The 22741-nt window shown below is 44.2% G+C and overlaps 1 protein-coding gene across 1 annotated transcript in view; it reads right to left on the bottom strand.

Annotated features, from left to right (window-relative positions):
* LOC132238107 (aldehyde oxidase 2) overlaps positions 1-22741 on the bottom strand; it is a 62200-nt gene that overhangs the window by 10341 nt on the left and 29118 nt on the right. Inside the window, exons 18-33 of the mRNA XM_059702695.1 lie at positions 22349-22463; positions 20709-20831; positions 19361-19457; positions 18800-18924; positions 17719-17852; positions 15221-15308; positions 13009-13095; positions 12631-12822; positions 11386-11613; positions 7562-7657; positions 6080-6208; positions 4037-4111; positions 3005-3057; positions 1689-1803; positions 912-977; positions 612-800 (exon numbers count right to left, since the gene is read on the bottom strand). Of these exons, the coding sequence (XP_059558678.1) occupies positions 612-800; positions 912-977; positions 1689-1803; positions 3005-3057; positions 4037-4111; positions 6080-6208; positions 7562-7657; positions 11386-11613; positions 12631-12822; positions 13009-13095; positions 15221-15308; positions 17719-17852; positions 18800-18924; positions 19361-19457; positions 20709-20831; positions 22349-22463 (1912 nt within the window). The remainder of the gene's footprint in view (positions 1-611; positions 801-911; positions 978-1688; positions 1804-3004; positions 3058-4036; positions 4112-6079; positions 6209-7561; positions 7658-11385; positions 11614-12630; positions 12823-13008; positions 13096-15220; positions 15309-17718; positions 17853-18799; positions 18925-19360; positions 19458-20708; positions 20832-22348; positions 22464-22741) is intronic.

The following is a 22741-nucleotide window of genomic DNA, read 5'->3' as shown; positions in this document are numbered from 1 at the left end:
CCGGGGTTCTGTTCACGCTGCCGCTGGTTTGTAAGGTTTCAGTAGCATTGAAATCTTACCCCCATTTAATATTTTAGTCTTCAGGTTCTTTTTTTTTTTAAATATATTTTATTGATTTTTTACAGAGAGGAAGGGAGAGAGATAGAGAGTTAGAAACATCGATGAGAGAGAAGCATCGATCAGCTGCCTCCTGCTCATCTCCCACTGGGAATGTGCCCGCAACCAAGGTACATGCCCTTGACCGGAATCGAACCTGGGACCTTTCAGTCCGCAAGCCGACGCTCTATCCACTGAGCCAAACCGGTGTCGGCAAGTCTTCAGGTTCTTAAGCGAAAATGTTATTCTATCCAATCAAAGCTTTGGCTGAATATTAGCGTTCTCGCTGAAAGAGGATTTAATAAATCGAATCCTTGGCCAGGATGGCCACCAGGTGGATCATTCGTCTTCCCCGAATTTCCCTTTGCTCGAGGTGATCCATCTCCAAAGTCTAACAGTCTGTCTTGATTTGGTCTTGATAAGGGTTGACATCTATTTTTTATTTTGTCCACCTGCTTTCGTTTATTCTGCTGCCTGACGCAGCACACTGCACAGTGGCTGGTGTGGGTGCTTACCTTGGAGGAATAGATGTTTATTGGGGTTTCGGATGCCGGCAACAAGGAGACATTGAACTCCTCTGGGACGTCCGTGATGGTTGGAATTTTGTAGTCATCTGGGCCTCGCGAGTACAGGACACCTTCCGGGGAATATTTCAGCTCTTCAGTGGTGTAAAGGCCCATGCCCTGGATAAATGCACCTTCGACCTGAAGTGGGGAAATGCCAAGCTCTGTGAGACTGTGTGCTTTTCAGAAGGCCTTTACCTACCCACCACGGCTCCCAGGAAGCAGCACCCAGCTAAGTGGGCCAGGACCTACCTGCCCGATATCAATGGCTGGGTTCAGGCTGCAACCCGCATCCATGACAATGTCTGTTCTGATTTTCTGCCAAAATTTAAAATGACCTCAAGTGTGAAAACCTGAATTAAAAATAGTACTTAAAGATTTATTCACATGGTCCCAAATGATTCCCAAACTCCTGCTAGTTAATTAAGACTGCATTGAAGTCCATCAGCTTTAGGGGGGTAAGACATCTGCTAACTCTTTAGATTTAGTGCGGAGACTATCAGTGTCCCCAGAAGGTCTTTTGCATTCATGGCTTTGACTCAATGAGATGGCAAACACAAAGTTATTGTCACAGCCCTCCCCTTCTCTCCCAACCCCAATCTATTTCTTTAGAGGCAGGAGCACCTTGGGATAGCCCACTCTGAAGAAACAGTATCACATTGCTGTGTGCTTTCAAAATGCTTACTCAGGACAATTTGCTAAATTACCTATTCCTTCAGATGAGATAACTTGATCTTTCTTTAGAAACAGAACACCCCCCCCCTTTTGTTTTCCACACAACTTTGGAAAGTGATTTTGATGTCTGAATTAAAATAAGAAACAATGCATTTTAGGCTGTCATGAGCAATGCCTCCTGACTACTTCTTTCTAAGTGCAAATTCATGATAAAGCTGGATCTCTAGACATTCCCATGGGATTGAAAGGATCTTCTTCCTACAGTATACAAGTATGACACAGAGAACTCAGGGCTGTTAATGTGCAACGCAATTTTGTTCTTGTGTTAACTCACCAAGAAGAAAGTTTTATTACCTTGTGGGCTCCTGTCAGGCAGTCGATTTCCACCTCAGAGCAGGCTGCTCCGTAGACATAGTAAGGAAACGGGTCTCCCTCCCCCTTCTCCCAGTCCATGAAGGCCTTGTAGCCCCTGATGGGAGAAATAAAGCCCTTTAGCTTGGGGTGTGCATGTGTGTGCATGCATGTGTGTGTGTCTGTGTGCGTGTGTGTGTGCAAGCAATGTTGATTCATTTAAAAAATTACTAAAGTTATGATAGCACTTAATTTGACTGCTGTTTATTTCAACTGCCCCTTTTCACTCCTTTAAACAGCAGCCTGTATTCACAACCTCACTGGTTGTGGCAACACGAATCTTCGCCTCCACTTTAAAGAGGATGTTCCGTGCTGCAGTCAGGAGGTCAGAAACGGAGAGAAGCCAATGGACCATTTCGGTTCGGCTCTCCAGGTCTGTATTTTGATGGCTTAGGCTTGTGGTTTAGCTCTGCACATTGAGAACTTCAGCTGATTTTACTAGCATTCCCAGTGAGTCCCCCTAGCTGGTAAAAAGAGGGCCAGCACTTCAATGCATTAACTTATGATGGAAAAGTACCCAGCTGGAGGCTGATTCACTCTCTTCTTGGTAACTGAACTCAGGAATTTAGAACTCACAGTGTACAGGGCATTGGGCATGGCTATTCCCTCCTTTTTTCTTTCTTAATGAGATCTCTCTCTCTCTCTCTCTCTCTCTCTCTCTCTCTCTCTCTCTTTCTCTCTCTCTCTGTCTGTCTCTCTCCTTCTCATTTGGTGGTTTGCTCCATTAGATTGTTACACTAATGTCATGCACTTCCAGAATCTGACAATCAGCTCTCCTCTCTGTGCTTCCTTCAATCAACCCGCCTTTTCCGAGGGCCTCCACTGAGCGGTCCTGCACCAGTGATGACTGGTGACCTCCCGCCCATCTCCCCTGTCTACCAAGGGGCCTCCGCACAGAGAGATTTTATGGTATTGGGAGGAAGATTTGTAAACCTGATATGCAAGTTACTTCTTTTTACAATTCACACTAAAGAATATTATTATTCTTTCTTTTCCACAATAAAGAAAAGTAAATAATGATTAGATGTTATAAGTCATGTTTAACTTTTTTTTTAATCCAATAGGGGTATTTTTGTTATTTAATATTTCTTTGGACATAGCTCAAGGGCCTATGTGAAGTCGTAGAATTTGGGGCCCAGAAGGGACCTCAGAGATCACACGATGAAAACTTGTTTTACAAACGAGGGATGGAGGCCCTGAGTGCGTGGTTGCCTCCCATTTTCTTGGCTAAGTCAAGCTGTTACGGTTGCCATTTTTACCTGAAGTATCCTGTGGCCGAGAGACTGATTCTTTGTTCAAAAGCAGCTTCTATCTGCAGGATGAGCATAATCAGTTAAAATAAAATAAATATACCATCTAATAGGTGAAAATAAAAATATTCAAAATAAAACTGTGTGTCAAAATTGACATATGATCATTGTTGGTGCTTTGTTACCAATTAAAGGACTAACTCATCATAATTTATATTTTTTCCTCTCAGCTGGTACACTAACAATTTCCTTCTGATTTGAGTTCAGAGGTCTGAATTAAAGAAATAAAATGGAATCCTGCTGCCCATCCATGATGTACAGGCTTACTTTACAAGGTATTAGTGCTTCATATCTAAATGTCAGCACTCTAGTAGTGTAGGTGCAAATGTGAGATAATTGTGCTAAAGAAATAGTACATAGGGCAGTGATGGCGAACCTATGACACGCGTGTCAGAGGTGACACGCGAACTCATTTTTTTGGTTGATTTTTCTTTGTTAAATGGCATTGAAATACATAAAATAAATATCAAAAATATAAGTCTTTGTTTGACTATGGTTGCAAATATCAAAAAATTTCTCTATGTGACACGGCACCAGAGTTAAGTTAGGGTTTTTCAAAATGCTGACACGCCGAGCTCAAAAGGTTCGCCACCACTGACATAGGGTATTGTAAAGTTGGATTAAACAAATCATTTCCCTTGAGACTTATTCAATAACAATATTCCACACCTGGTGTGTGTGCGTGTGTGTGTGTGTGTGCGTGTGTGCATGTGTGTCTGAGGGAGGCTCAGTCTGGGTCAGGCCTTCGGGGTACTCTTCATACACTTCCATTCCTCTTCTCAGGGATGCTGTTCCCCGGGCGCTCTCTCCATACATACCTGGTAAACATCACGGAGCAGCGTCTCTGACTTTGGGGCTCTTGCCCTTGGGTATAAACCAACTCAGAAGAACTGTCGCTACGAGCTCCAGCTGTGTGCTGCCATGGTGCTCTGGGCACTGGTGTGGGTTTCCTCATTTGTAGTAATGGAGTGGAACACTTACCCAGTCTTCCCAGGAACCTTCTGGATTTTTCTTAATGATGGGCTCAAGGCGTTTCAGAAGGATCTGACAAGCGTTCTTGGAGGAGTAAAGAAGGGCATTCCCATTAGAGAAGAACCCGGGGTCAGGACTTGCGTGGAAGGAGATGAATGGATAACTGATTAGGTCAGTGAATACTATGGAGTGCCTGATACGGGCACATTGGGGACACAGAGCCGCTAACAACACAGCCCCTGACTTTGAGCGGAGCGTCCGTTACTGGAGGGCCTTTCCCTTCCTGCTTCACTTCCTGTGAGAACACAGGCTCAGCTGAACTTCTCCTCTCAGGTCCCCTTTCTAAATATATTCATGTGCTTAATTCCTTCTTCTCTTTTTCTACATTTTTGACTTGTACCTTCTTTTGTATCTTCTAGCCATTAAAATAAACAAAACAAAACATCTTATTTTCATTCAAATTTGTGCTTTCCAATCTCCAACAATGACACGCCAATATCTGTCTGGGTCTGAAACATTATTCAACTCTCTGTCCATCCCTCTGCCCGATCACCCATCCACATCAAAGTACTGCAATGGCGGCCTTTGCTTTGGGTGTGAAGTGAAAAAATAATTGAGTTTGTTTTTTATAATAACCTGATCTACAAAGTTTCTGATACTCAGAACTGAGCCCTAAAACTCAGTGTCCTAGCAGCGATTTTCACCCTATTTTATCTCCTGGCACACATACACTAATTACTAAAATTCTGCAGTACACCTCCAATTTTTTTTTCTGCAATGACAAAAACAATAGGTATAATTTTGATTCATTCACACCGGATGGCTATTGTTGTGTTGTCATTTTTTTAATTTGACAAGCTAAGGGAAAAGAGGTCAGTGTCTCTAGTCAGGTATTTCATGTTTTTAGAAATCTTGTGGCCCAGCAGTTGAAAATCGCTGTCCTAGATGAATTAACACTTAGTTTGGACTGACAACTTCCATACACATTGAGCTATTCCTAACTTATGTTTGATTCTACGCAAAATTGGATCTCATGAATTTGAGGTTTCCCACACATTTGTTCTGAGTAAAAATCTCTGGTTTTTGAGCCTCTCTCAGGGTGTCCTCACAGAGATAAAATGGATTGAAAAGTGGTTCATCTTGGTAGCTTAAGTGCAGTGTCCTGGCACTGAGGGAATATGCCTTCCCACAACATTCCAATAGAAAAAGGGGGCAGTTTATAACAGGAACATGACAGAAGGACAGGCAACCAGATATTTGAATGAAGGAATGTGAAGTCATGGTTCTATTCAGAAAAATCAAAAATTATACACCCATTAGAAAGCAAGTACAAACAAAAAGGATGAATACTCTGGTAGGACTCCACTGATGTAGACGCTTTAATTGTACCCTGTCTGCCTGGCTGGAGTCCTGTCTGCCTCCCTGCCTACAAGACCTTATTGGTGCCAGGGGAAACATGCACAGCTCCGCACGACTTGGCTCCCAGATTTCTTCTTTCTGTGTCTTCGAGGGACAGAGACTGCCTCTGCACCAGAACCCAGGCTCCCCTTCTTCCATAGTTGCTGGGCGCGTGGTTTCCCACTGTTCTACCTTCTCCCACCTCTCCTGCAGTGAGCTGTGGCCTGCGACCGGTTCTGCTAATGGATGGTGAGTGGAAGTGACTTGCATGGCTGCCAGATCTGGCCTCCATGCTCTCTCTCCCTGGCTCATTGGCTGATGACGCTCAGGGCAGCCTTGAAAGTCACATGTTGGAGATGGAGGAATTGCCATCAATCTGGGTGCTTGAATGAGTGAACACTCCCCCTGACTCTTCAGCGTACCAGAAAGGGACGTTGTTATGTTTCAGCCATTATGTTCTGGGTCTCTCTGTCACCGCCATTTAGCCTGCTCCAACTAACACACTCTCTGACACTGGTTATCCTGAGCCTGAGTTTAGTGACACAAATGGCTTCTCTGAAGTCAGCCACTTGTGCCTGTATCCAGCTAAGAAAACCGGAGATGTGGTACAAGTACCCAAGGAAAGACAGACAGACAGAGAGCAGCAGCAAGCACCTGCACGGCTCTGCCATTGACATCTGAACCGATGGAGGCAGCTGTAGCAATTGTATTAGGCACCGTAGCTGTACTTGTCTCACAGATGTGCATGTAAGACATGGGTATTTTTAATTCACGGCTGGCCACCTATGAGAAAAAGACATATTTTCAAGTTCAGCAAGGAGTTCTATGAAGATTTGAGTCATCATTTTTCTTAATAAAAATGACTATTTTTAATATGTTCGTGATATCCTTTAAAGCATAAATCTCATGACATGTGGCTACAGGGCTGGACAGCGACAGGACAGGCAACTGCTGGGCTGAACAATATCATGACTGGTAGCCACCTGGCCAGGCATTATCTCGAGAGGCAGCAATGGAGGGCCAAGCTACGTTGTGACTGCCCGTCTTGGGGTACATGATAGGTAATAATAATAAGGGAGAGAATACAATATGGTTTCGAATGGGAGGATTTAAAGGAGCCTCCAGACCACGCTCAGGTCAGTGGGTGTCAACTGACCAACCACCAACTGGGAACAAGACTTAGAAATTGCAGCTCTTCCTTGGAACCCTGTCAGGGCCTCACTGTTCATGGCCCTCACCCACGTCTTGTCTCACCTCTCCTCCCTTCCCTTGATGACAAAAAAGATGCCTGAATTCTGGGCTCTCTTAAGATGAATTTGCAGAAGAAGAAAAAAAAAAAGGAAAAGAAAAAAAAAGACAGATTTGTAGAAGCTGTAAGGCACCCCCATCTTCTTGAGCGGGGCCTTCTCAATCAATACACATTTCTTTACTTAAAACTCTGATGTTCTGACTATTGACTTTTTTTTTTTAAACACCCTGGCACATGCACCTTTTACCAGTAACAGGAGGGGGATGGGGCTGAAAGCCACCAGAATTGAGGAGTCCTTCAATTGGAATGTGGGAGGTGTATTCCAAAGTAGCTAAGGGGATGGATAGTCAAAAGCTGCAGATATGCACTCCAACAATCTAATGTATTTGTCATACAGTTAAATTTATTTAAAGAATTAATTTTTTCTCCTGGGGTCACATCTTCCTATTTTGTATGTAGGCATGTGTGTGTTAAAGTATTCTTTAAAAATGATAGGAGAATGACATTGATGAAATACTTATCCTTACTTGTCAAAATAATATCCTAATATTGTTGTCCAAACTTCAAAACTTATGCATGCTGGTCTCAAATAGGAAAAGCGAGAAACTCCTACTCTACGAAGCCTGCATGGCACACCCAGCGCAATGCCCCAGGGGCTCAACGCCTCCATCCATGAGCCCTGGCTAAGCTTCAGGAGTATTTGCACGTGTGTGTGTGTGATTTCCACCACCTCAGCCATTTTATTTGATATGTAAGAAGTTTTTCAACTAAATAGTCAAGATCTTAGGGTTTGAGTTCAGGGAGTTGTCCCTTACACTAAAATAAGTGCCAAATGTCAGTCATATCAACAATGAATGAGATCAATGACTTCAGTTTATTGATCTTACCTGTAGCATTTTGGTGTGAATACCTTGTCCCAGTTCGTTGCCTCCGTGTGTGACCAATACAGACCCGTCTGTGTAGATATGAACCAGTGCAGCTGCCTAGAAAAACAACCCGAAGACACAGCTCAGGGACAGTGTAGTGAGGTTCAATAGAAGAAATGGGGTAGAGAAACGCCAGTCTCGCGGAGCGGGGAGGGTCAGAGGCAAGCTCTCCTGGTGGGGTTATGAGGCCTAGTTCTGTTTTGTGCAAAAGTCACCTGGAAAGACAGTCTTAGTTAGGAACCTGGTTTTAGTAGGAGCCCCTTGGGATACTCAGGAGTTGTGGGCATTGTTTGAAAGTCACTCTCCTGCTTAAAATCTCTGGCAAACCACTCAACTGGTGAATTAAACATTTGTAAGTACACGCACGTGTTCTGTGCTTGTTCTAGATATATAACCATGAATAAGATGTGCTTCTTCCTCAGGTAGCTCAGTGCAGTGGGGGGCAGGCCGGAAAGCAGGTCATTAGAATGCAGAATGAGTTGTGAGATAAATGGTGTGCCTTGGGGCCCCAGAGACCTGGGAGGACAGACCCAGCTGCTTCTGCAGAACCAGGGAAGGGTTCCCCACAGTGACACTGAATGGAATCATGAAAGGGAGAACAGTTTGCCCCTTGGGCAAGGTGGCTAAAAACTCCCCACTGTCTGCAAGGGAGAGCCCTGCACCTGCTCCTTGTTATTATATGAGGCCCTTTGGGATTCGGTCTCTGATGCTTTTCCCACTTCATCCCTGTCTTTTCCTACCTTTCCTCTAAGCCTGACATTATCCCTGTTCCTGCCTGACCTGCACTGTTCTCTCCCTGGCTTGCTCCCCAGCCTTCAACACCCTCCACCCCTGTGGTCTCTATTTTGTTAGAACTTCTGTGAACACTCCTCTTTCCTCTCCAGGAAGGATCCGTTACCCCCTTCTCTGCACCTACTCTTATAGGGGTGTACTGAGTTGAGTAGCGTCCCCTGTAAATCCCTGTCCCTTTAGGACACCAGAAAGCAACCTTATTTGTAAGTAGTCTTTGCAGATGCAATTAGATGAGATGAGGCACGGCAGGCTTCTTCCCCGGGGCCCCCTGAAGGAGCATGGCACTGCCAACATCTGGATTTTTAACATCTAGCCTCCAGAACCGTGAGAGAATGCGTGTGTTGTCTGAAGCCACTCAGTTTGCGGTACTTTGTTATTGAGGCCACAGGAAAGGAATACCGGGGTGACAGGGAGTCTCAGCGAGGAGGGGCACCTCGTCTTTTTCATCTCTGTGTCCTGAAGGGAACTCTGAGTAGATCTGAGTCACAGAGACACTAAAAAAGTGTTTGTTAAACTGGATGGATGGCGATGTGGTATTTTTCCTTTGAGGAGAAGAGGGAGGGGGAGGAGGAGGAGGAGGAGGAAGTAGGACTTCTGTCTATTCTGTCTGGAGATGCCTGGGCCCCGGATGGCTTGGAGAGATTCCAGGCATCAAGGCTTGTAGGTTCTAATAATAGTATTTCTTCAGCGTGGGCTCCTGACCCCCTGTGAGGACATGCTACTCCTGCCTGCTTCAGGGAGTAGGTGTCCAGCTTTCTGAGTCATCAGCTGACCTGGAATAACACACCTCAGCTCCTGGCCTGGTGTGCCTTGAGCACATCAATTTGGAACTCTGTGGGGAAGCTGGAGGTCTTGCAAAGGGACACTTTGCTGGATTTAAAGCATTTTTTTTTTGTGGTGAGATGAGAAGTTGGCAGAAATTAGGCCGTGGTTTAGGTGAGGGGCAGCCATAAAGGTGAGGGGAGCTGTGGTATAATACAAACAAACATGTGGTTGTTGCCCCTGGTTTTTGACACAGTTCCTAAAACCCATGGAATTTACTGTGCTTTGTATGCTAATGAGATGACTCTTGGGGGGCGACCTATCTAGCTGGGGTGGGGGAGGCAGGATGGTTGCCAGAGAAACCAACCACTGGGAGAGTCACATCTCTCAGCCCCACTCCCTGACCTCCAGGGAGGTGTGAGACTAGAGATTGATTTCAATCCCTGATGGCCGATGATTTACTCAAGTGTATCCAGGTAACGAGATTTCTGGGAGCTTCCGGGTCGGAGAACACATCCACGAGCAGGTGGGCCCCATGGTGGAGGGAGAGGACATGACAGCCTCACGCCTCCTCTCCCATGCGTCTCTTCCATTCGTCTGTTTTTGGGTTGTATCACTTAGAATAAATTCGGAGTAATCATAAGCAAAGTGCTTTCCCGAGTCCTGTGAGTTGATCTAGTGAATTATCAAACCTGAGGGGGTGGGTAGAGGAAACCCCCAAATTTGTAGTTGGCTGGGCGGAAGTGCCGGTAGCCTGAGCACCCCATTGTGCTGGTGTATGAAATTGGGGCGGTCTTGTGGGACTCGGCCTTTGACCTATGCACTAAGTCTGGGTAATCAGTGTCAGAATGGAAGTGGATTGTTGGACACCCAGCTGATGTTGGAGAATTGGTGTAGAAAAGACACATTTGGCTTCACATGTGATATCCAGGATCTCTTATGCCTTAGCTATTGATTCAGTCAGGCTTGCAGACAATTAACCTTCATGCACCTCTGTATAGAATGGGCACATCAGATCTGAACAGGACTGTGACCAGGAGTCGGGGGGTCTCATCCTACACCAGAGGAGCCGCAGGCCTGAGAGGTGTGTCAGATCTCCTGGGTGTGGTGGGGTGGACTGTCCTGATAACTACACCGTGTTCCAGGAACCCTGCCAATGCTGTACAGTCATTATCTCATTGAATTCTCATCGATCCTAAGAGAAAGGATTACTATTCTCAGTTTATAATTGAGGAAGCGGAGGCTCAGAGAGGTTAAACATCACACAGCCAGTAAGTGGCAGGGCCAACGATTTCTGGGGTCTGCCTGATTCAAGTTGATCAGGGATTTGGGGCACTTGGTTTATTACCTAAGAAAGATTTTCTTTGACAGGGAAGCTTTTGTAGTGTGTGTGTGTGTGTGTGTGTGTGTGTGTGTGTGTGTGTGTATTGGCTGCCAATAGTTGGGTGTAAGTGGAAGAATGTTTTCGATGGTATATGCATAAGGGAGATCTACCGCATTTTTAGATTTATATTTAGACATAATGTGTGTAAGATTTTTTTGCTTTTGATGGACAATCCCGAGATGCAAGTCTTTCCCAGTTTTCTAAACAGCTTTCCTGTATGTGGCCCACTGGGCTTGCTGGGAAGACTCAGTACCAGGCCTTGTGCTATTTAATGGACTCACCTATATGCCGCCCTTCCTCCTCCCTTCTGGAGAGGGCCTCTGAATGACTTGCCTCTTCCTTTTGCAAACCGACCTGGGAGGATTTTGGGCCCCACTCCCCTTTCCCCATCAGAATTGACCGGTTCCTGGGAGAGGAGGCTTGAAACAAATAGCTGCTGGTCAGGGCAACGTAGAATGACTTCCCTGCCTAGACTTAGGGTGCACCAGGAATGCTGTGGGGGCTGGGGTGCAGGCCAGGAGCAGCCCCATTCCTGCCCAAGCCTGTGACCCTTGAGCTTAGAAAGCACAGCCCCGCAGGCCCCGTGGGCTCCTGCTCCCTTTTTGAATAGGGGTTCAGTGGGGCAGTCAGGACTCCATCTTGGCAGTCCCCCAGCTGCAGGTCTCATGCTTGCCAATGCTGCTGTCTGCCGTGGAGGCACTTCTCTACTGCACTGCGGAGCAAGTGCTTGCAGATGGGTGCTGCTCAGGCGAGGGGCTCAGCGCCCTGGGAAAGGTGACACTCCGGCAAAGTCAGCACAAGCTGATCGATCGGGCCAGGAGCGTGTCTGACACAGGTAGGACCTTACCTGATGGTAGCTAGTGGCACCAAAGCCGACTGAAAACTTCATGGGGATAATGGCAAGTCCTTTCTTCTTCCAGTAATTCTTCGTATTAAACGCTTCCACTTGCTTTCTTCTGCTGCCAAAAGAAGACTTGTCCAGACATTCGTCCCAACATCGTATCAGGTTCTCGGGGCTGAAGGCTTGTTTGTAGATGGTTTTATCCACAGTTTTGTACATGTTTTTCTCCCTAACCTGACGTGGGAGGAAAATGGAATCGATAGTTACGGCAAGTCGGAAACTGACTACAGAATATATTGAGGAAACGAGATTGAAATGTAAAAAGCAGGCTGGGGTCTGATGGGGTATATGAAGAGCAGAAAGTGTTATCAACTCTGACCTCAACTGCCAGGAGCTGCCCCGGTCTGACTAGCATGTTGTATATACTGTGCACCTTCTAGGATATTGCGCAAAATAATGTTTTCGGAGAGCATCCTTTTGGTGGTATCTCTCAAGAGTTTTCAAGTGCACTGGCAATTTCACTTCTGTAAATTTACCCTCTACCTAGGAGGGCAAAGATATACCCCCGAGACATCTGCACCAAGATGTGTATAGCAACAGCATTTTAATAGCCAAGGATGGGTAACGAGCTGAACGTGCACCAGTAGTGGAATGGCTAAGCAAATGACGGCACATCCCTGTTACATAGCACTATTCAGTCTTGAAAAAGAAGGAAGGTCATCCTATTGCCACAGGAAGATGGCCACAGCCGATTGTCAAGGAGAAAAAAGCAGAGTGCAGAATAATGTGTTTATTATGGCCCCATTTTGGTAAATCACTGTATATGTGCATGTATAAACACAGGGCAATGATGATGTATGTATGTATGAATACAGATGGGTGGATACCCATAGAGAAAGGGCTAGGACAATAAATATGGAAATGCTGACCATGGTTACTCTTAACCAACAGGGATGGAGGGATAAAAAAGGGTACGTTCACTTTTTACTTTAATGACTCCAGTGGGGTTTAAAGGTTAAGAAGAGTAATTATCTTTGCACAAGTTTTAAAAAGAAGGAAAAAGAGAAATCTTTGTACAAGAAGGATGGAAGATAAGAGGAGGGAGGTGAATTCTTTTAGGTAGCCCTGAATATATTTTGAATTTTGAGCCAGAGCTAATTTGAGTGGTTCTAGGGTATTTCCCTAGGTAGTTGGTTCCCTCCTCATCTGATTCTTCAGCAACCTTGGCTGTGACCTTGATCAAAACCTTACCTTCTCTGGCAGAAGGCCACATTTGGCAGCCACAGCTGTGATGCAAGATTCTGTTACCAGGGTTCCTTGTGGGAAGCCGTATCCGCGAAAGGCCGTGTTGGATGGTAAGTTGGTCATACAGGCACGGCCCCTGAACCTGAGGTTTTGGATTTTATATGCATTTTCCAGCTTTAGTACAAGGAATTCTGTTACCTAAAATAATAGAAGGTATTCACATATATTGGATAACATTTTCCTCTTTTCTCTAAAAGTCAAGAACACAGAGTCGAGCTGCTGTGGAACCTGGTTTAGTACTTGAGGAAGCACGTTCAGTAAAGACTCATCTAGAAGTTCTGGGCTCTATTCATGACCAAGGTCACTGGTGTGTGATGCACGCACCTGCTCCGAGTCGTCCAGTGTGCACCCTCCGTTAATGAAGCACTCAATGTCTAGAGCTTTGATCCGCCCGTTGTTCATGAATCCCACCTGTCAGCAAATGATGGACATTTTACATGATTAATGTCCATGCCAACTTGGAGCCACAGCCCAGCTCCACTGTTGGGCAGGACTGAAGACAGACTCTGCTCGCGTTTGCTCTGTGGTGTCCCCACCTGGCTATTCCCCTGGCTTTCAGCACTTGGCTGACAAAGGCCTCCTCTGACCTGAATTTTGCTGAGCCCTTTCCTTTCAACCTGCAATTTCCTGGCTTCACCGTCATCATGGAATTCTAAAGTTTTTGCTGATCTCCAGACATGTAATTGCTACCCTCTTCTTCCTTATTCTTGGAAGATTCTCCTTCACTTTTTACTGGCATTCCTTCTGAGTTAGCCTGTGGTTTCCGCCCCGTGGAAAAGTTTCTGGAATTTCAGAGTTCGATGGGATGAATGGCAGTTCATCTCGTCGCAGGAAAGCGTCAGAAGCCAGGGCTGGAAATGGTCCCTGGCCTGACAGCGGTTGTGCTGAGCTGTGGAGCGCTTTGCAACTGGTTACGTAACAAATGTGAGCTCGTGCTGCTGTGCTTCCTGGGTGGGACTCACAGAGGCACCTGGTGTTTTCCTGAGGTCACCACTCCCCTCCCACCACGGGACCAGTCTGTCTGTAGAGCCCAGATTGAAAAGAGAAATTCCCACGCCCTGCTGTAGTTCTACCAAAAAGACTGGCTCTGGTTGGTGTCTGTCTTCTGAAGACCCGGGGACAAATACAAGTGATGAAACCGTGCAACTATCTGGTTATTATCATCTACTCCAAGGGAAGTGTTGGATAATAAACCAGAGCAGTTAGGACATGTGGGAAAACCCGCCAATTCAGAATTTATGGCAATTTTGACAAAGGCTAGGCTGCAGCGTACCTTTAACTTTTCCTGAAGAAAGCATTGCCAAGCAAAGACAGCAGAGAGAATTCTTCAGCTGTTTAATATAAACTTTTGAAGAATTTTGAAAGAATCCCTCACACATAAGTATCTGCTCTACTAATTTACTAGTAGTTCCAAGTAAACAAGCAGACCTTTGTTAGCTAAGTTTAATGAGGATATATACATACATGTATACGCATACGCACATATTATTATATTGGAAGTACAATCATTTCTTTAAAAATAAAATAAAATTTGGATTTTTAAAATAGTCTAATGATTTCCCTCTTTTATATTATGTTTTATGTTATTATAAATACGAAAATATTTGCTGTCTAAATCCTCTTAATAGGCACTAGTACTAAAAGTGTCTCACAACTAATATAAATAAATTCTGATTTATAATTCAGGCCAAAACCAAAGGACTCAGCAACTACCATAATACTAATTGCCACAATCCCAGCATGTTTCTTTACCTTGCTCTTGGTACTAGAAGATAATAATATCTGTATTAATTTCTGTGCATTTGAAGGCAAATACAAAGTTTAACTGCCAACTATGGTTTATTTCTCTCTAATTATATAAATTACTAATGCCAATGGAAGAGATAAAATTGTGAAAAGCCATTGTTTTAGTAATGACAAAAAATATAACAATTTAGTAATCTCAGGCAATGACAAAATTAGATATGAAATTTAACTATATGTACGCTATGAACAATTGCCAAATAAAGCATATTTGATAGGGAAATATTACATTAGAACTGTCCAAAGAACTCAAGCACAAATTTGAAAAGTAGTATTGATGTTAATAAGTATTTTGAATAGTGTTTATGCTACAGTTTCATAGAAATGCAATGAATGTGGTTTGAAACAATTTAAAATTATTTCACTTGCTAGTGAATTATTTTTTCCTATTTGCAAATAATTTTTATGACACTTTCATAACCACTTAGTGGAAACACTTGTAAAGTGAAGTTTAGCATAACAATGTTTGTAGCTTCTTTCAGGTTTTTGTCACTGAGGAAACATTAGCATTTTTAATCATGTATTTTTATTATTCAACTTCATAATTCTACACTAGATTTATTAGAAGTTCCTCACAAAAATGTTATGAGTACTCAAATACACAGCATCCTCACTTAATATTTTAGATGCTAAGATTATTGTTTTTAGAATTCAACAAAATCAAAACAATAGAAGAGAATAAAACCATTCAAATAGAATGAGGTATTTTAATAATTTCATCTTTAATACTCACCTTATATTTTCCAAATAATGGGTGTCTTCCCCCAGTTATTAACATGTCATCTTCACGATCAAGAACAAGACGAACAGGGTGACCAGTTCTAAAGGACAACAAATCTTCGTCACAGTCTGCATCCCACCCATCCATCCACCATCTACTCACCTAGTATCCATCCACCTATTTATTCATCCCCTCATTTAACTATCTACCCACCCATCCATCTATCTACCTTTCTACCCATCCATCCTCTACCTGCCCTCCAATCCATCTTATCCAAACATTCATTTAACCATCCATCCATTCCATATATATTCATTGAGTGCATACACTGTGTGAAGCATTGATCTAATGTAAAACTAAGTTACTATTGTCTCCGTGGTCAATAATTAAGATCTAGCTAAAGTGATTAATGTCACATGGCTGTTCACTTGTGTCGTTATTGCTTTGAATTTGACAATCATCCACATCCAGTCATTTTTGCATATCCCCACCACTAGTAATAAAGGAGAAAGAGTGTGAACAGATAAATGCAAACTTAACAACACAACTGCAAGCAAAGACCAACACTTGTCTTAGGACGTGTCAGGATTTGGTTCTTCATTTTCTTTCTTTCTTTTTTAAAAATATATCTTTATTGATTTCAGAGAGGAAGGAAGAGGGAAAGAGAGATAGAAACATCAATGATGAGAGAGAATCATTGATTGGCTGCCTCCTGTACATCCTCCCAGTGGGGATAAAGCCCGCAACGCAGGCATGTGCCCTTGGCTGGAATCAAACCTGGGACCCTTCAGTCCGCAGGCTGACGCTCTATCCACTGAGCCAAACCAGCCAGGGCTGGATCTTCATTTTCACTGGGACTGCCCTGATGTTGGCCAAGTTGTACCTTTGGGTAGCTAGGAGCTTCAGCCTTTCTGTGTCTCAGGGGCAAAAGCTCCCAGACTTTGGAGTGTAGAAGAATCCTCTGGAGTGCTGGTGAAATGCGGATTCCTGAGCCTTAGCACTTCAGCAATATGTTGGGGAGGGGCCCTAGAATCTGCATTTCCCTCAGCGATTTTGATGCAGTGTCTTTAGGTACATGTTGAAAACCATAATTCTAGTGTAGGGTTTCTTTGTCTTTTTTAATGGTGAGGACCACCTGGCGCATCAGTTAAATGTTCAGTTTCTGGGTTCAATTCCTGGTGATTTTGATTCTGTGGGTCTGGGATAGGGAGGCAGAAATTGCTATGAGCTGAGAAAAATCTTATTACCAGCAGCACTCCTCTGGGGACCACTTAACACAAGGCAGGAGTATGCTAAGGCAGGGTTGTTTAAGATAGTGTTTCCCACAGTTGGCAGTAGAACCACTGGGAAGGCTTTCAAAAAATGTTTTTATTGACGAGAGAGAGAGAGAGAGAGAGAGAGAGAGAGAGAGAGAGAGAGAGAGAGATACATCAATGGCTTGCCTCCCATATGCATCCTGACCTATGGGATTAAACCTGTAACCTGAGTATGTGCTGTGACCAGGAATTGAACTCACAACCTTTTGGTGTATGGGACAATGCTCCAACCAACTGAACCACCTGACCAGGGAGGAAAGTTTAAAAAAATATATAATAATGGTTGGGTCAGTATGGGGCATCCTAGGCAATTGGATTTAAATATTCCCAAGATGAGTCTAATGTGCAATTATGCTTGAGAAGCCTTAAAGGCACAAAGCCTGGTTGGAACACAACAAATTGATTCTCCCTTGCTGGGTCCCTGGTGGATGTGAATAGAGAGAGGTTCATTATGGAAAGAACTGGAGGTGAGATTCAGACCCTGTTTTTTCCTACCTCTCATCACGGAAGGAGACACATACTGAGTGTCTTGGTTCCTAGCTCTGAACTATACAGAAGCTGGTAAAGGACATTTACAGGCTGATTGGAGCTCTGACAAAGTACAAAAAAAGAAAAAAAAAGAAAAGAAGAACAAGGACTAGAAAAGCCAACACCATGCACAGCATGAATAGCGAGCCTTCCATTGAGGTTAGCCTGGGAGCTCTCTTTGAGGATGTCATCTGTCCACTGAACACACATTGAAAAGCCAGCTCTCCCCAGGTGCAGGGAGGAGGCAAAGGGTGGGGTCTTTCCTCCCTCACCCCGCCTGTCTGCAGCTGAGAGTAGGAAGGAAGAGTGAGGGAGCATTCTCCCACTTGGCACTCTACTTGGGTAGTTACTTGCCCCACCTCTAAATGGGTCACCTTCTCTGAAGCTCAGGGTCAGGACAACCCTCGCCCTGGAGGTGTTCAACTAGTAATACCACTTTTCCTTTTTATAGGAAATTAGCATAGTCAAAGTCTTATCTACATATGACTTTTCTATTAACTCCAAGAGGGTGGGCATTGTATCTGCAATTAAAAAGAAAAAGAGACAGGAGGCTGAGTTGCCCAAGGGTGGCAGGTGGTTATGACAGCAGCCCAAGTGCCTCTTAGGCCACTGATCAGCCCTCAGCTCTGACATTTTACACCCTTCTGTACCCCCAAATGCACTTACTTGATGGCACCCACAGCTGCAATAGCTCCGAACACAGCTGATTTTCCTACTTTCCCGCCAAAACCTCCACCCACTCGTTTCACATGACAGGTGATCCTGTTGCTTGGGATGTTTAAAGTAGAAGACACTGTTTTCTGTAAAAGTTAGATATTGGGAAAGTTTTACAAGAATGAAATGGCAAGGAGGACTTTGAGTTCCTGAAACACAACATCACTGCAAAATCCATCCACATCTACTGTGTAAAAAAAAAAAAGAAAAGAAAAAAGACCGATAGTCTGAATGTGTCTTGTGTAGCCCCACTGAGGTCATAAACATGGGCCATTGCCACAGAACACAGCCTTTCCAGTAGAAAAATGGCATTTTCCAGAAGGGAAACTGTCAGAAGAAACCGTCCTGGGTTCCTGTCAGAAGCTGAACTCCGAGACAAATGCCTTAACTCTGTGGTCGGCAAACTGTGGCTCGCGAGCCACATGCAGCTCTTTGGCCCCTTGAGTGTGGCTCTTCCACAAAATACCACGTGCGGGCACACGTACAGTGCGATGGAAACTTCGTGGCCCATGCGCAGAAGTCGGTTTTTGGCCTGGGCTAGTCTATTTTGAAGAAGTACTGTTGATATTTGGCTCTGTTGACTAATGAGTTTGCCGACCACTGCCTTAACTCAATGTCCCAACAAGGTGAGAAACAGCAAACTCTAGACAACCTCCTGAACAAGAAGAAGTATTTGCAGCTAAAACTTGCTGAGTACTTTATGGCTGGGGAAATGAAAATGTGCTATAAAGTGAAGGGCTTACTCCACAGGTTAACTGCAATAATTATCTTAGAGAAAAACCAAGTATAGCTATAACTTAGTGTTGTCATCCAATCACAAAGTTCATACTGGCACTGAATGTCTTCTCTAAATCTAAATAATACAATGAATGACTTCACAAGACCAGGAGAAAAAGGGGTTCTGGGGCCTTAGCTCTCCATTGCTGTCCAATGCTTGTATTCTAAGTAAATGCCTGCCAACTCCGAGGCAGAACGGGGTGGGGCCATGGTAGACTTAGGAAGTTGCAGAGGTGGGGGCGGTCCTGGCCCTCACCTGCACGTGGGCTGGATCCTGGGTTGACACGTAGATGTCCAGTTCGGTGTCCTCTGTTTTTGGAATAACAAGCACTCTTTGTGTTTCCATGTAAAAGTGTTCCTGTCCGCCAACATGGACCTCTCCTGTTAGGTGCAAGCGCAGGGAAATTCCTGAAGGTGCAGGCTGGTTGGAAATGGTCATGTTGGGGAATTCAAAAGCAAGCAAGATGTGGTGGACTGGCCAGCCTGGATTTGTCCTGACCGAGGAACTGACGGGTTAGGCATTTGTCCTGTGTCAACTGAGAGCAATCTTTCAGAGATTACAGTTCTGGATAACAAGTTCTGATTCCATTCCTCACTCTGCCCTTGACGCATCAAAATCTTAGGAGTTTTTCTTCTATTTATTCTGCTGCTCCCTACCTCCCACCCTCAAAACCAACACACACACATACACACACTATTTGGAAAGAAGAGATCTAAGAGAAATTTGGCAAAGCACCAAGAAAAAATCACAGGCTGTCGATGTCTGCTTTAGAGTAGAATCCCCCAAAGATCCCATCAAATATCCTGAGTCTCTTACCTTCAACAATTTGATCGACTTTTTCAAATGCTTCCTCAATGTTTCCTTGTTCAAGTTTCTTCTCAGGGCATAGGAATGAGTTGTGTTTTATGGCATCCTAAGTGACAGGAGAAAAACACAAAGCCAATTCTTTGTAAGTTTCTTCCACTGGCAGTGTTTTTAATAAAAAGCCAGCAAACTCCCCAAATTGCCATCTGCTAGGACACATCAAAGGAGTCCTGCAAGCAGGGAAGTACTAGAGCAGTGGACGCGCTGCAGAGATGGGATGTTGGAGAGATTGTCTTCTAGATTGCAGAGGAAACCAATAAGGGTTATAGAGAAACATTAAGAATTGAGATCTGGAGTCACTTTCATGGTCCAGGATGATCACTACACATTTCTCATTTTTAATGTGGATCTCCAGGGAACAGGTGATAGGTCTACATCAGGGGTCCTCAAACTACGGCCCACGGGCCACATGCAAATACAAATATTGTATTTGTTCCCGTTCTGTTTTTTTACTTCAAAATAAGATATGTGCAGTGTGCATAGGAGTTTGTTCATAGTTTTTTTTTAAACTATAGTCTGGCCCTCCAACGGTCTGAGGGACAGTGAACTGGCCCCCTGTTTAAAAAGTTTGAGGCCAAAAAACCGGTTTGGCTCGGTGGATGGAGCGTCGGCTTGCGGACTGAAGGGTCCCGGGTTCGATTCCGGTCAGGGGCATGTACCTGGGTTGCGGGCACGTCCCCAGTGGGAGATGTGCAGGAGGCAGCTGATCGATGTTCCTCTCTCATCGATGTTTCTAACTCTCTATCTCTCTCCCTTCCTCTCTGTAAAAAATCAATAAAATATATATTAAAAAAAAAATAAAAAGTTTGAGGACCCCTGGTCTACATGCAGTATGGGTGAGGTTCTGGGCCTTCCCTTTTTACCTTTTCCACGAAGAAAAAACACTGGTGTAAGACTTAGGTAGCTCATGTACAAGAACCTCTAACTCAGAGATCTGAAAGAACAGGCCGTGTTGAGGGAGAAGACTCAAGTCCTAATGCATTTCTGGGTAAGAAAGCCCAATAGATGTTGTAGGAAGTTTTTTCATTTCTTTGAGATTTGACATATCTCACAGGGCTTCTCTAGTTCTTTGTTTTCTTTCTGATAATAACATGAACGAACTCACACAAGAAGACTGGGAGCCATTCTGAGGTTCTGTCAGACCCAAGGTCGTTTTCCATACTTCAGAAGGCACCTGTCTTCTGCATTCTTACTCTCCCATAGCTTTAAAGCTATTGCCTTTTTTTGCTAAGGATGGTATTAAGATATTTACAAAAGTACTTTTAATCTGTAACCTTACGGGAGAGGCCAGTCAGCTTACCTCGATGGTGATGATTACGGGCTTCAGGTCTTCATAGGTGACCTTTATCTCTTCAATTGCACGTTTCGCCTGTACATCTGTCTCTGCAGCCACTGCACAGATGATTTGACCCACACAAAGTACCTGTGGAAAGTACATGCATGAAGCAGGTAGAAAATTCAGGGTAGGAGTAGGTTTAAGCTCAACTTTACCAGTGGCATCTTAGTTGTCATCATTGAGAAATAATAACCACTTTGAAGTCACATTCAACTGTATGTGCTTGGTTAACACATTAAATTTTTTTTGAATTAGAAAATAATTTAAATAATACAGATGTTTCCATTGGCCATTTTACTCAATGCATGTAAGCTCCAGAGTGAATGTGAGATTGGCTGTGACCTGAATCTGCTCTGTCCTGTCAAGTTAGGGTCATATGTATCGCCTTTGTGGTGTCATTTTAGAGTTTAAAGATAAGGACAGTATTTTTTTGTAGAACATGGCACTCCACCCCCATTCATGTGTTGAAGCCCTAACCCCTCAATATGAGTGTATGGGAGATAGGGCCTTTAAAGAGATAATTAAGGTTAAATGAGGTCATAAGGGTGGAGCTCTAAACCAATAGGACTGATGTCCTTACAAGAAGAGGAGGAGAAGCCAGGGAGGCTCATGCACAACAAAAGGCCATGTGAGGATGCTGGGAGAAGATGACCATCACAAGCCAGGAAGAGAGCCTCAGGAGAAACAAACCTGCCGACACTTGAACATGGACTTTTCAGCCTCCAGAACTGTGAGAAAATAAATTTCTGTTTTTTGAAGCCACTCAGCCTATAGTATTTTGTATGTCAGCCCTAATAGATAATACAGGTCCTCAGTGACAGCCAACTTCATCTGGAGTTCAACCAAAAGAACAGTGATTCATGCCAAGGCTGCAGGAGACACAGTCTGTATGGGACTCACTGAGATGTGGCAATAACAGCTAACGCTGAGATCCTTCACGTGCCAAGCACTGTTGTAAGCACTTCACATGTATTAACTCATGGAAATTTCACAGCAACACAGTGAGGCGGGTGCTATGACTATTCTCATCTTACAGCTGATGCCACCCAAGGACACACAGCGAGTGAGAGGTGGAGCTGGGACATGAACCAAGGTAGCCTGGCTCCAGACACAAGAGCTCAGTGAATGATTGTTGAATTGGTTAAAGGTCAAAGATGGCAAGAGCAACTTTTTAAAAACTGGAGTGTGTGAGGTAAGTGGAAGGTGGAGGGGGTGGGGTTGATCCAGGAAAGGAGGGAGTTCAGTGTAAATAACAGGGAGTGGCTGTGTTTTTTGTACTCTCCTTTCTACATTTTTCTATTCTATCCTGACACAGGTCAGTTCCTGCATTTTCCAGATGAGGATAAATTGACTCAAGAGCACGCCGGGGGGAAAACTAGGAGTTATTTTTCCATAATGACTTTACTTTACTTTTTATTATGTTATTTCCTGACTCCAGAAGTGTAGGCCTGTCTGAATAAAGATGTTAGGGGTAGGAAGAAGCTGGGAGAACTGGCACCTCTATACCCCCATTGGCAGAGAGGGCAGGGAGGCCATGGGAAATCGGCTTGGAGAGGGTGCCTTGGTGATTATCTACACAACTCATGTAAAGGCATATTCTGTACCTCATCTACAGCCAACAATTTCTCATCTTCAGTACCATTGGTGCCTGGAATGTCTTCAGCTGTTATCACATCAACCACCCCGGGCAATTCAAGGGCCTTGGACAAATCAATTGATCTGAAAAAAAGGGAAATATTTAAGAGATAGAAATCAGCAAGCTTTGAGGGTCCCAAACCTGAGGGAGGGATAGAGCATGGTTGGAAATAAAAATATAGAACAACTGGTCCAGCTTAGGCCCTGGTCAGGACGCCCCCTGCTGGGCCGGGGGTAACATTTTTGCTGCTGGGAGGGGAGCTGTCAGATGGGCCAGTGTGCCTGTTGCAAGGGGCCTCCTTAGGAAGCGTAGGATATGGCCATTTACCATTCAGTAATGTAGTATTTCTGTATTTTATCAC

The sequence above is a fragment of the Myotis daubentonii genome, chromosome 7 (genome assembly GCF_963259705.1).
Source record: "Myotis daubentonii chromosome 7, mMyoDau2.1, whole genome shotgun sequence".
Classification (NCBI taxonomy): domain Eukaryota; kingdom Metazoa; phylum Chordata; class Mammalia; order Chiroptera; family Vespertilionidae; genus Myotis; species Myotis daubentonii.
This window is presented reverse-complemented; position numbering and strand designations above follow the sequence as displayed.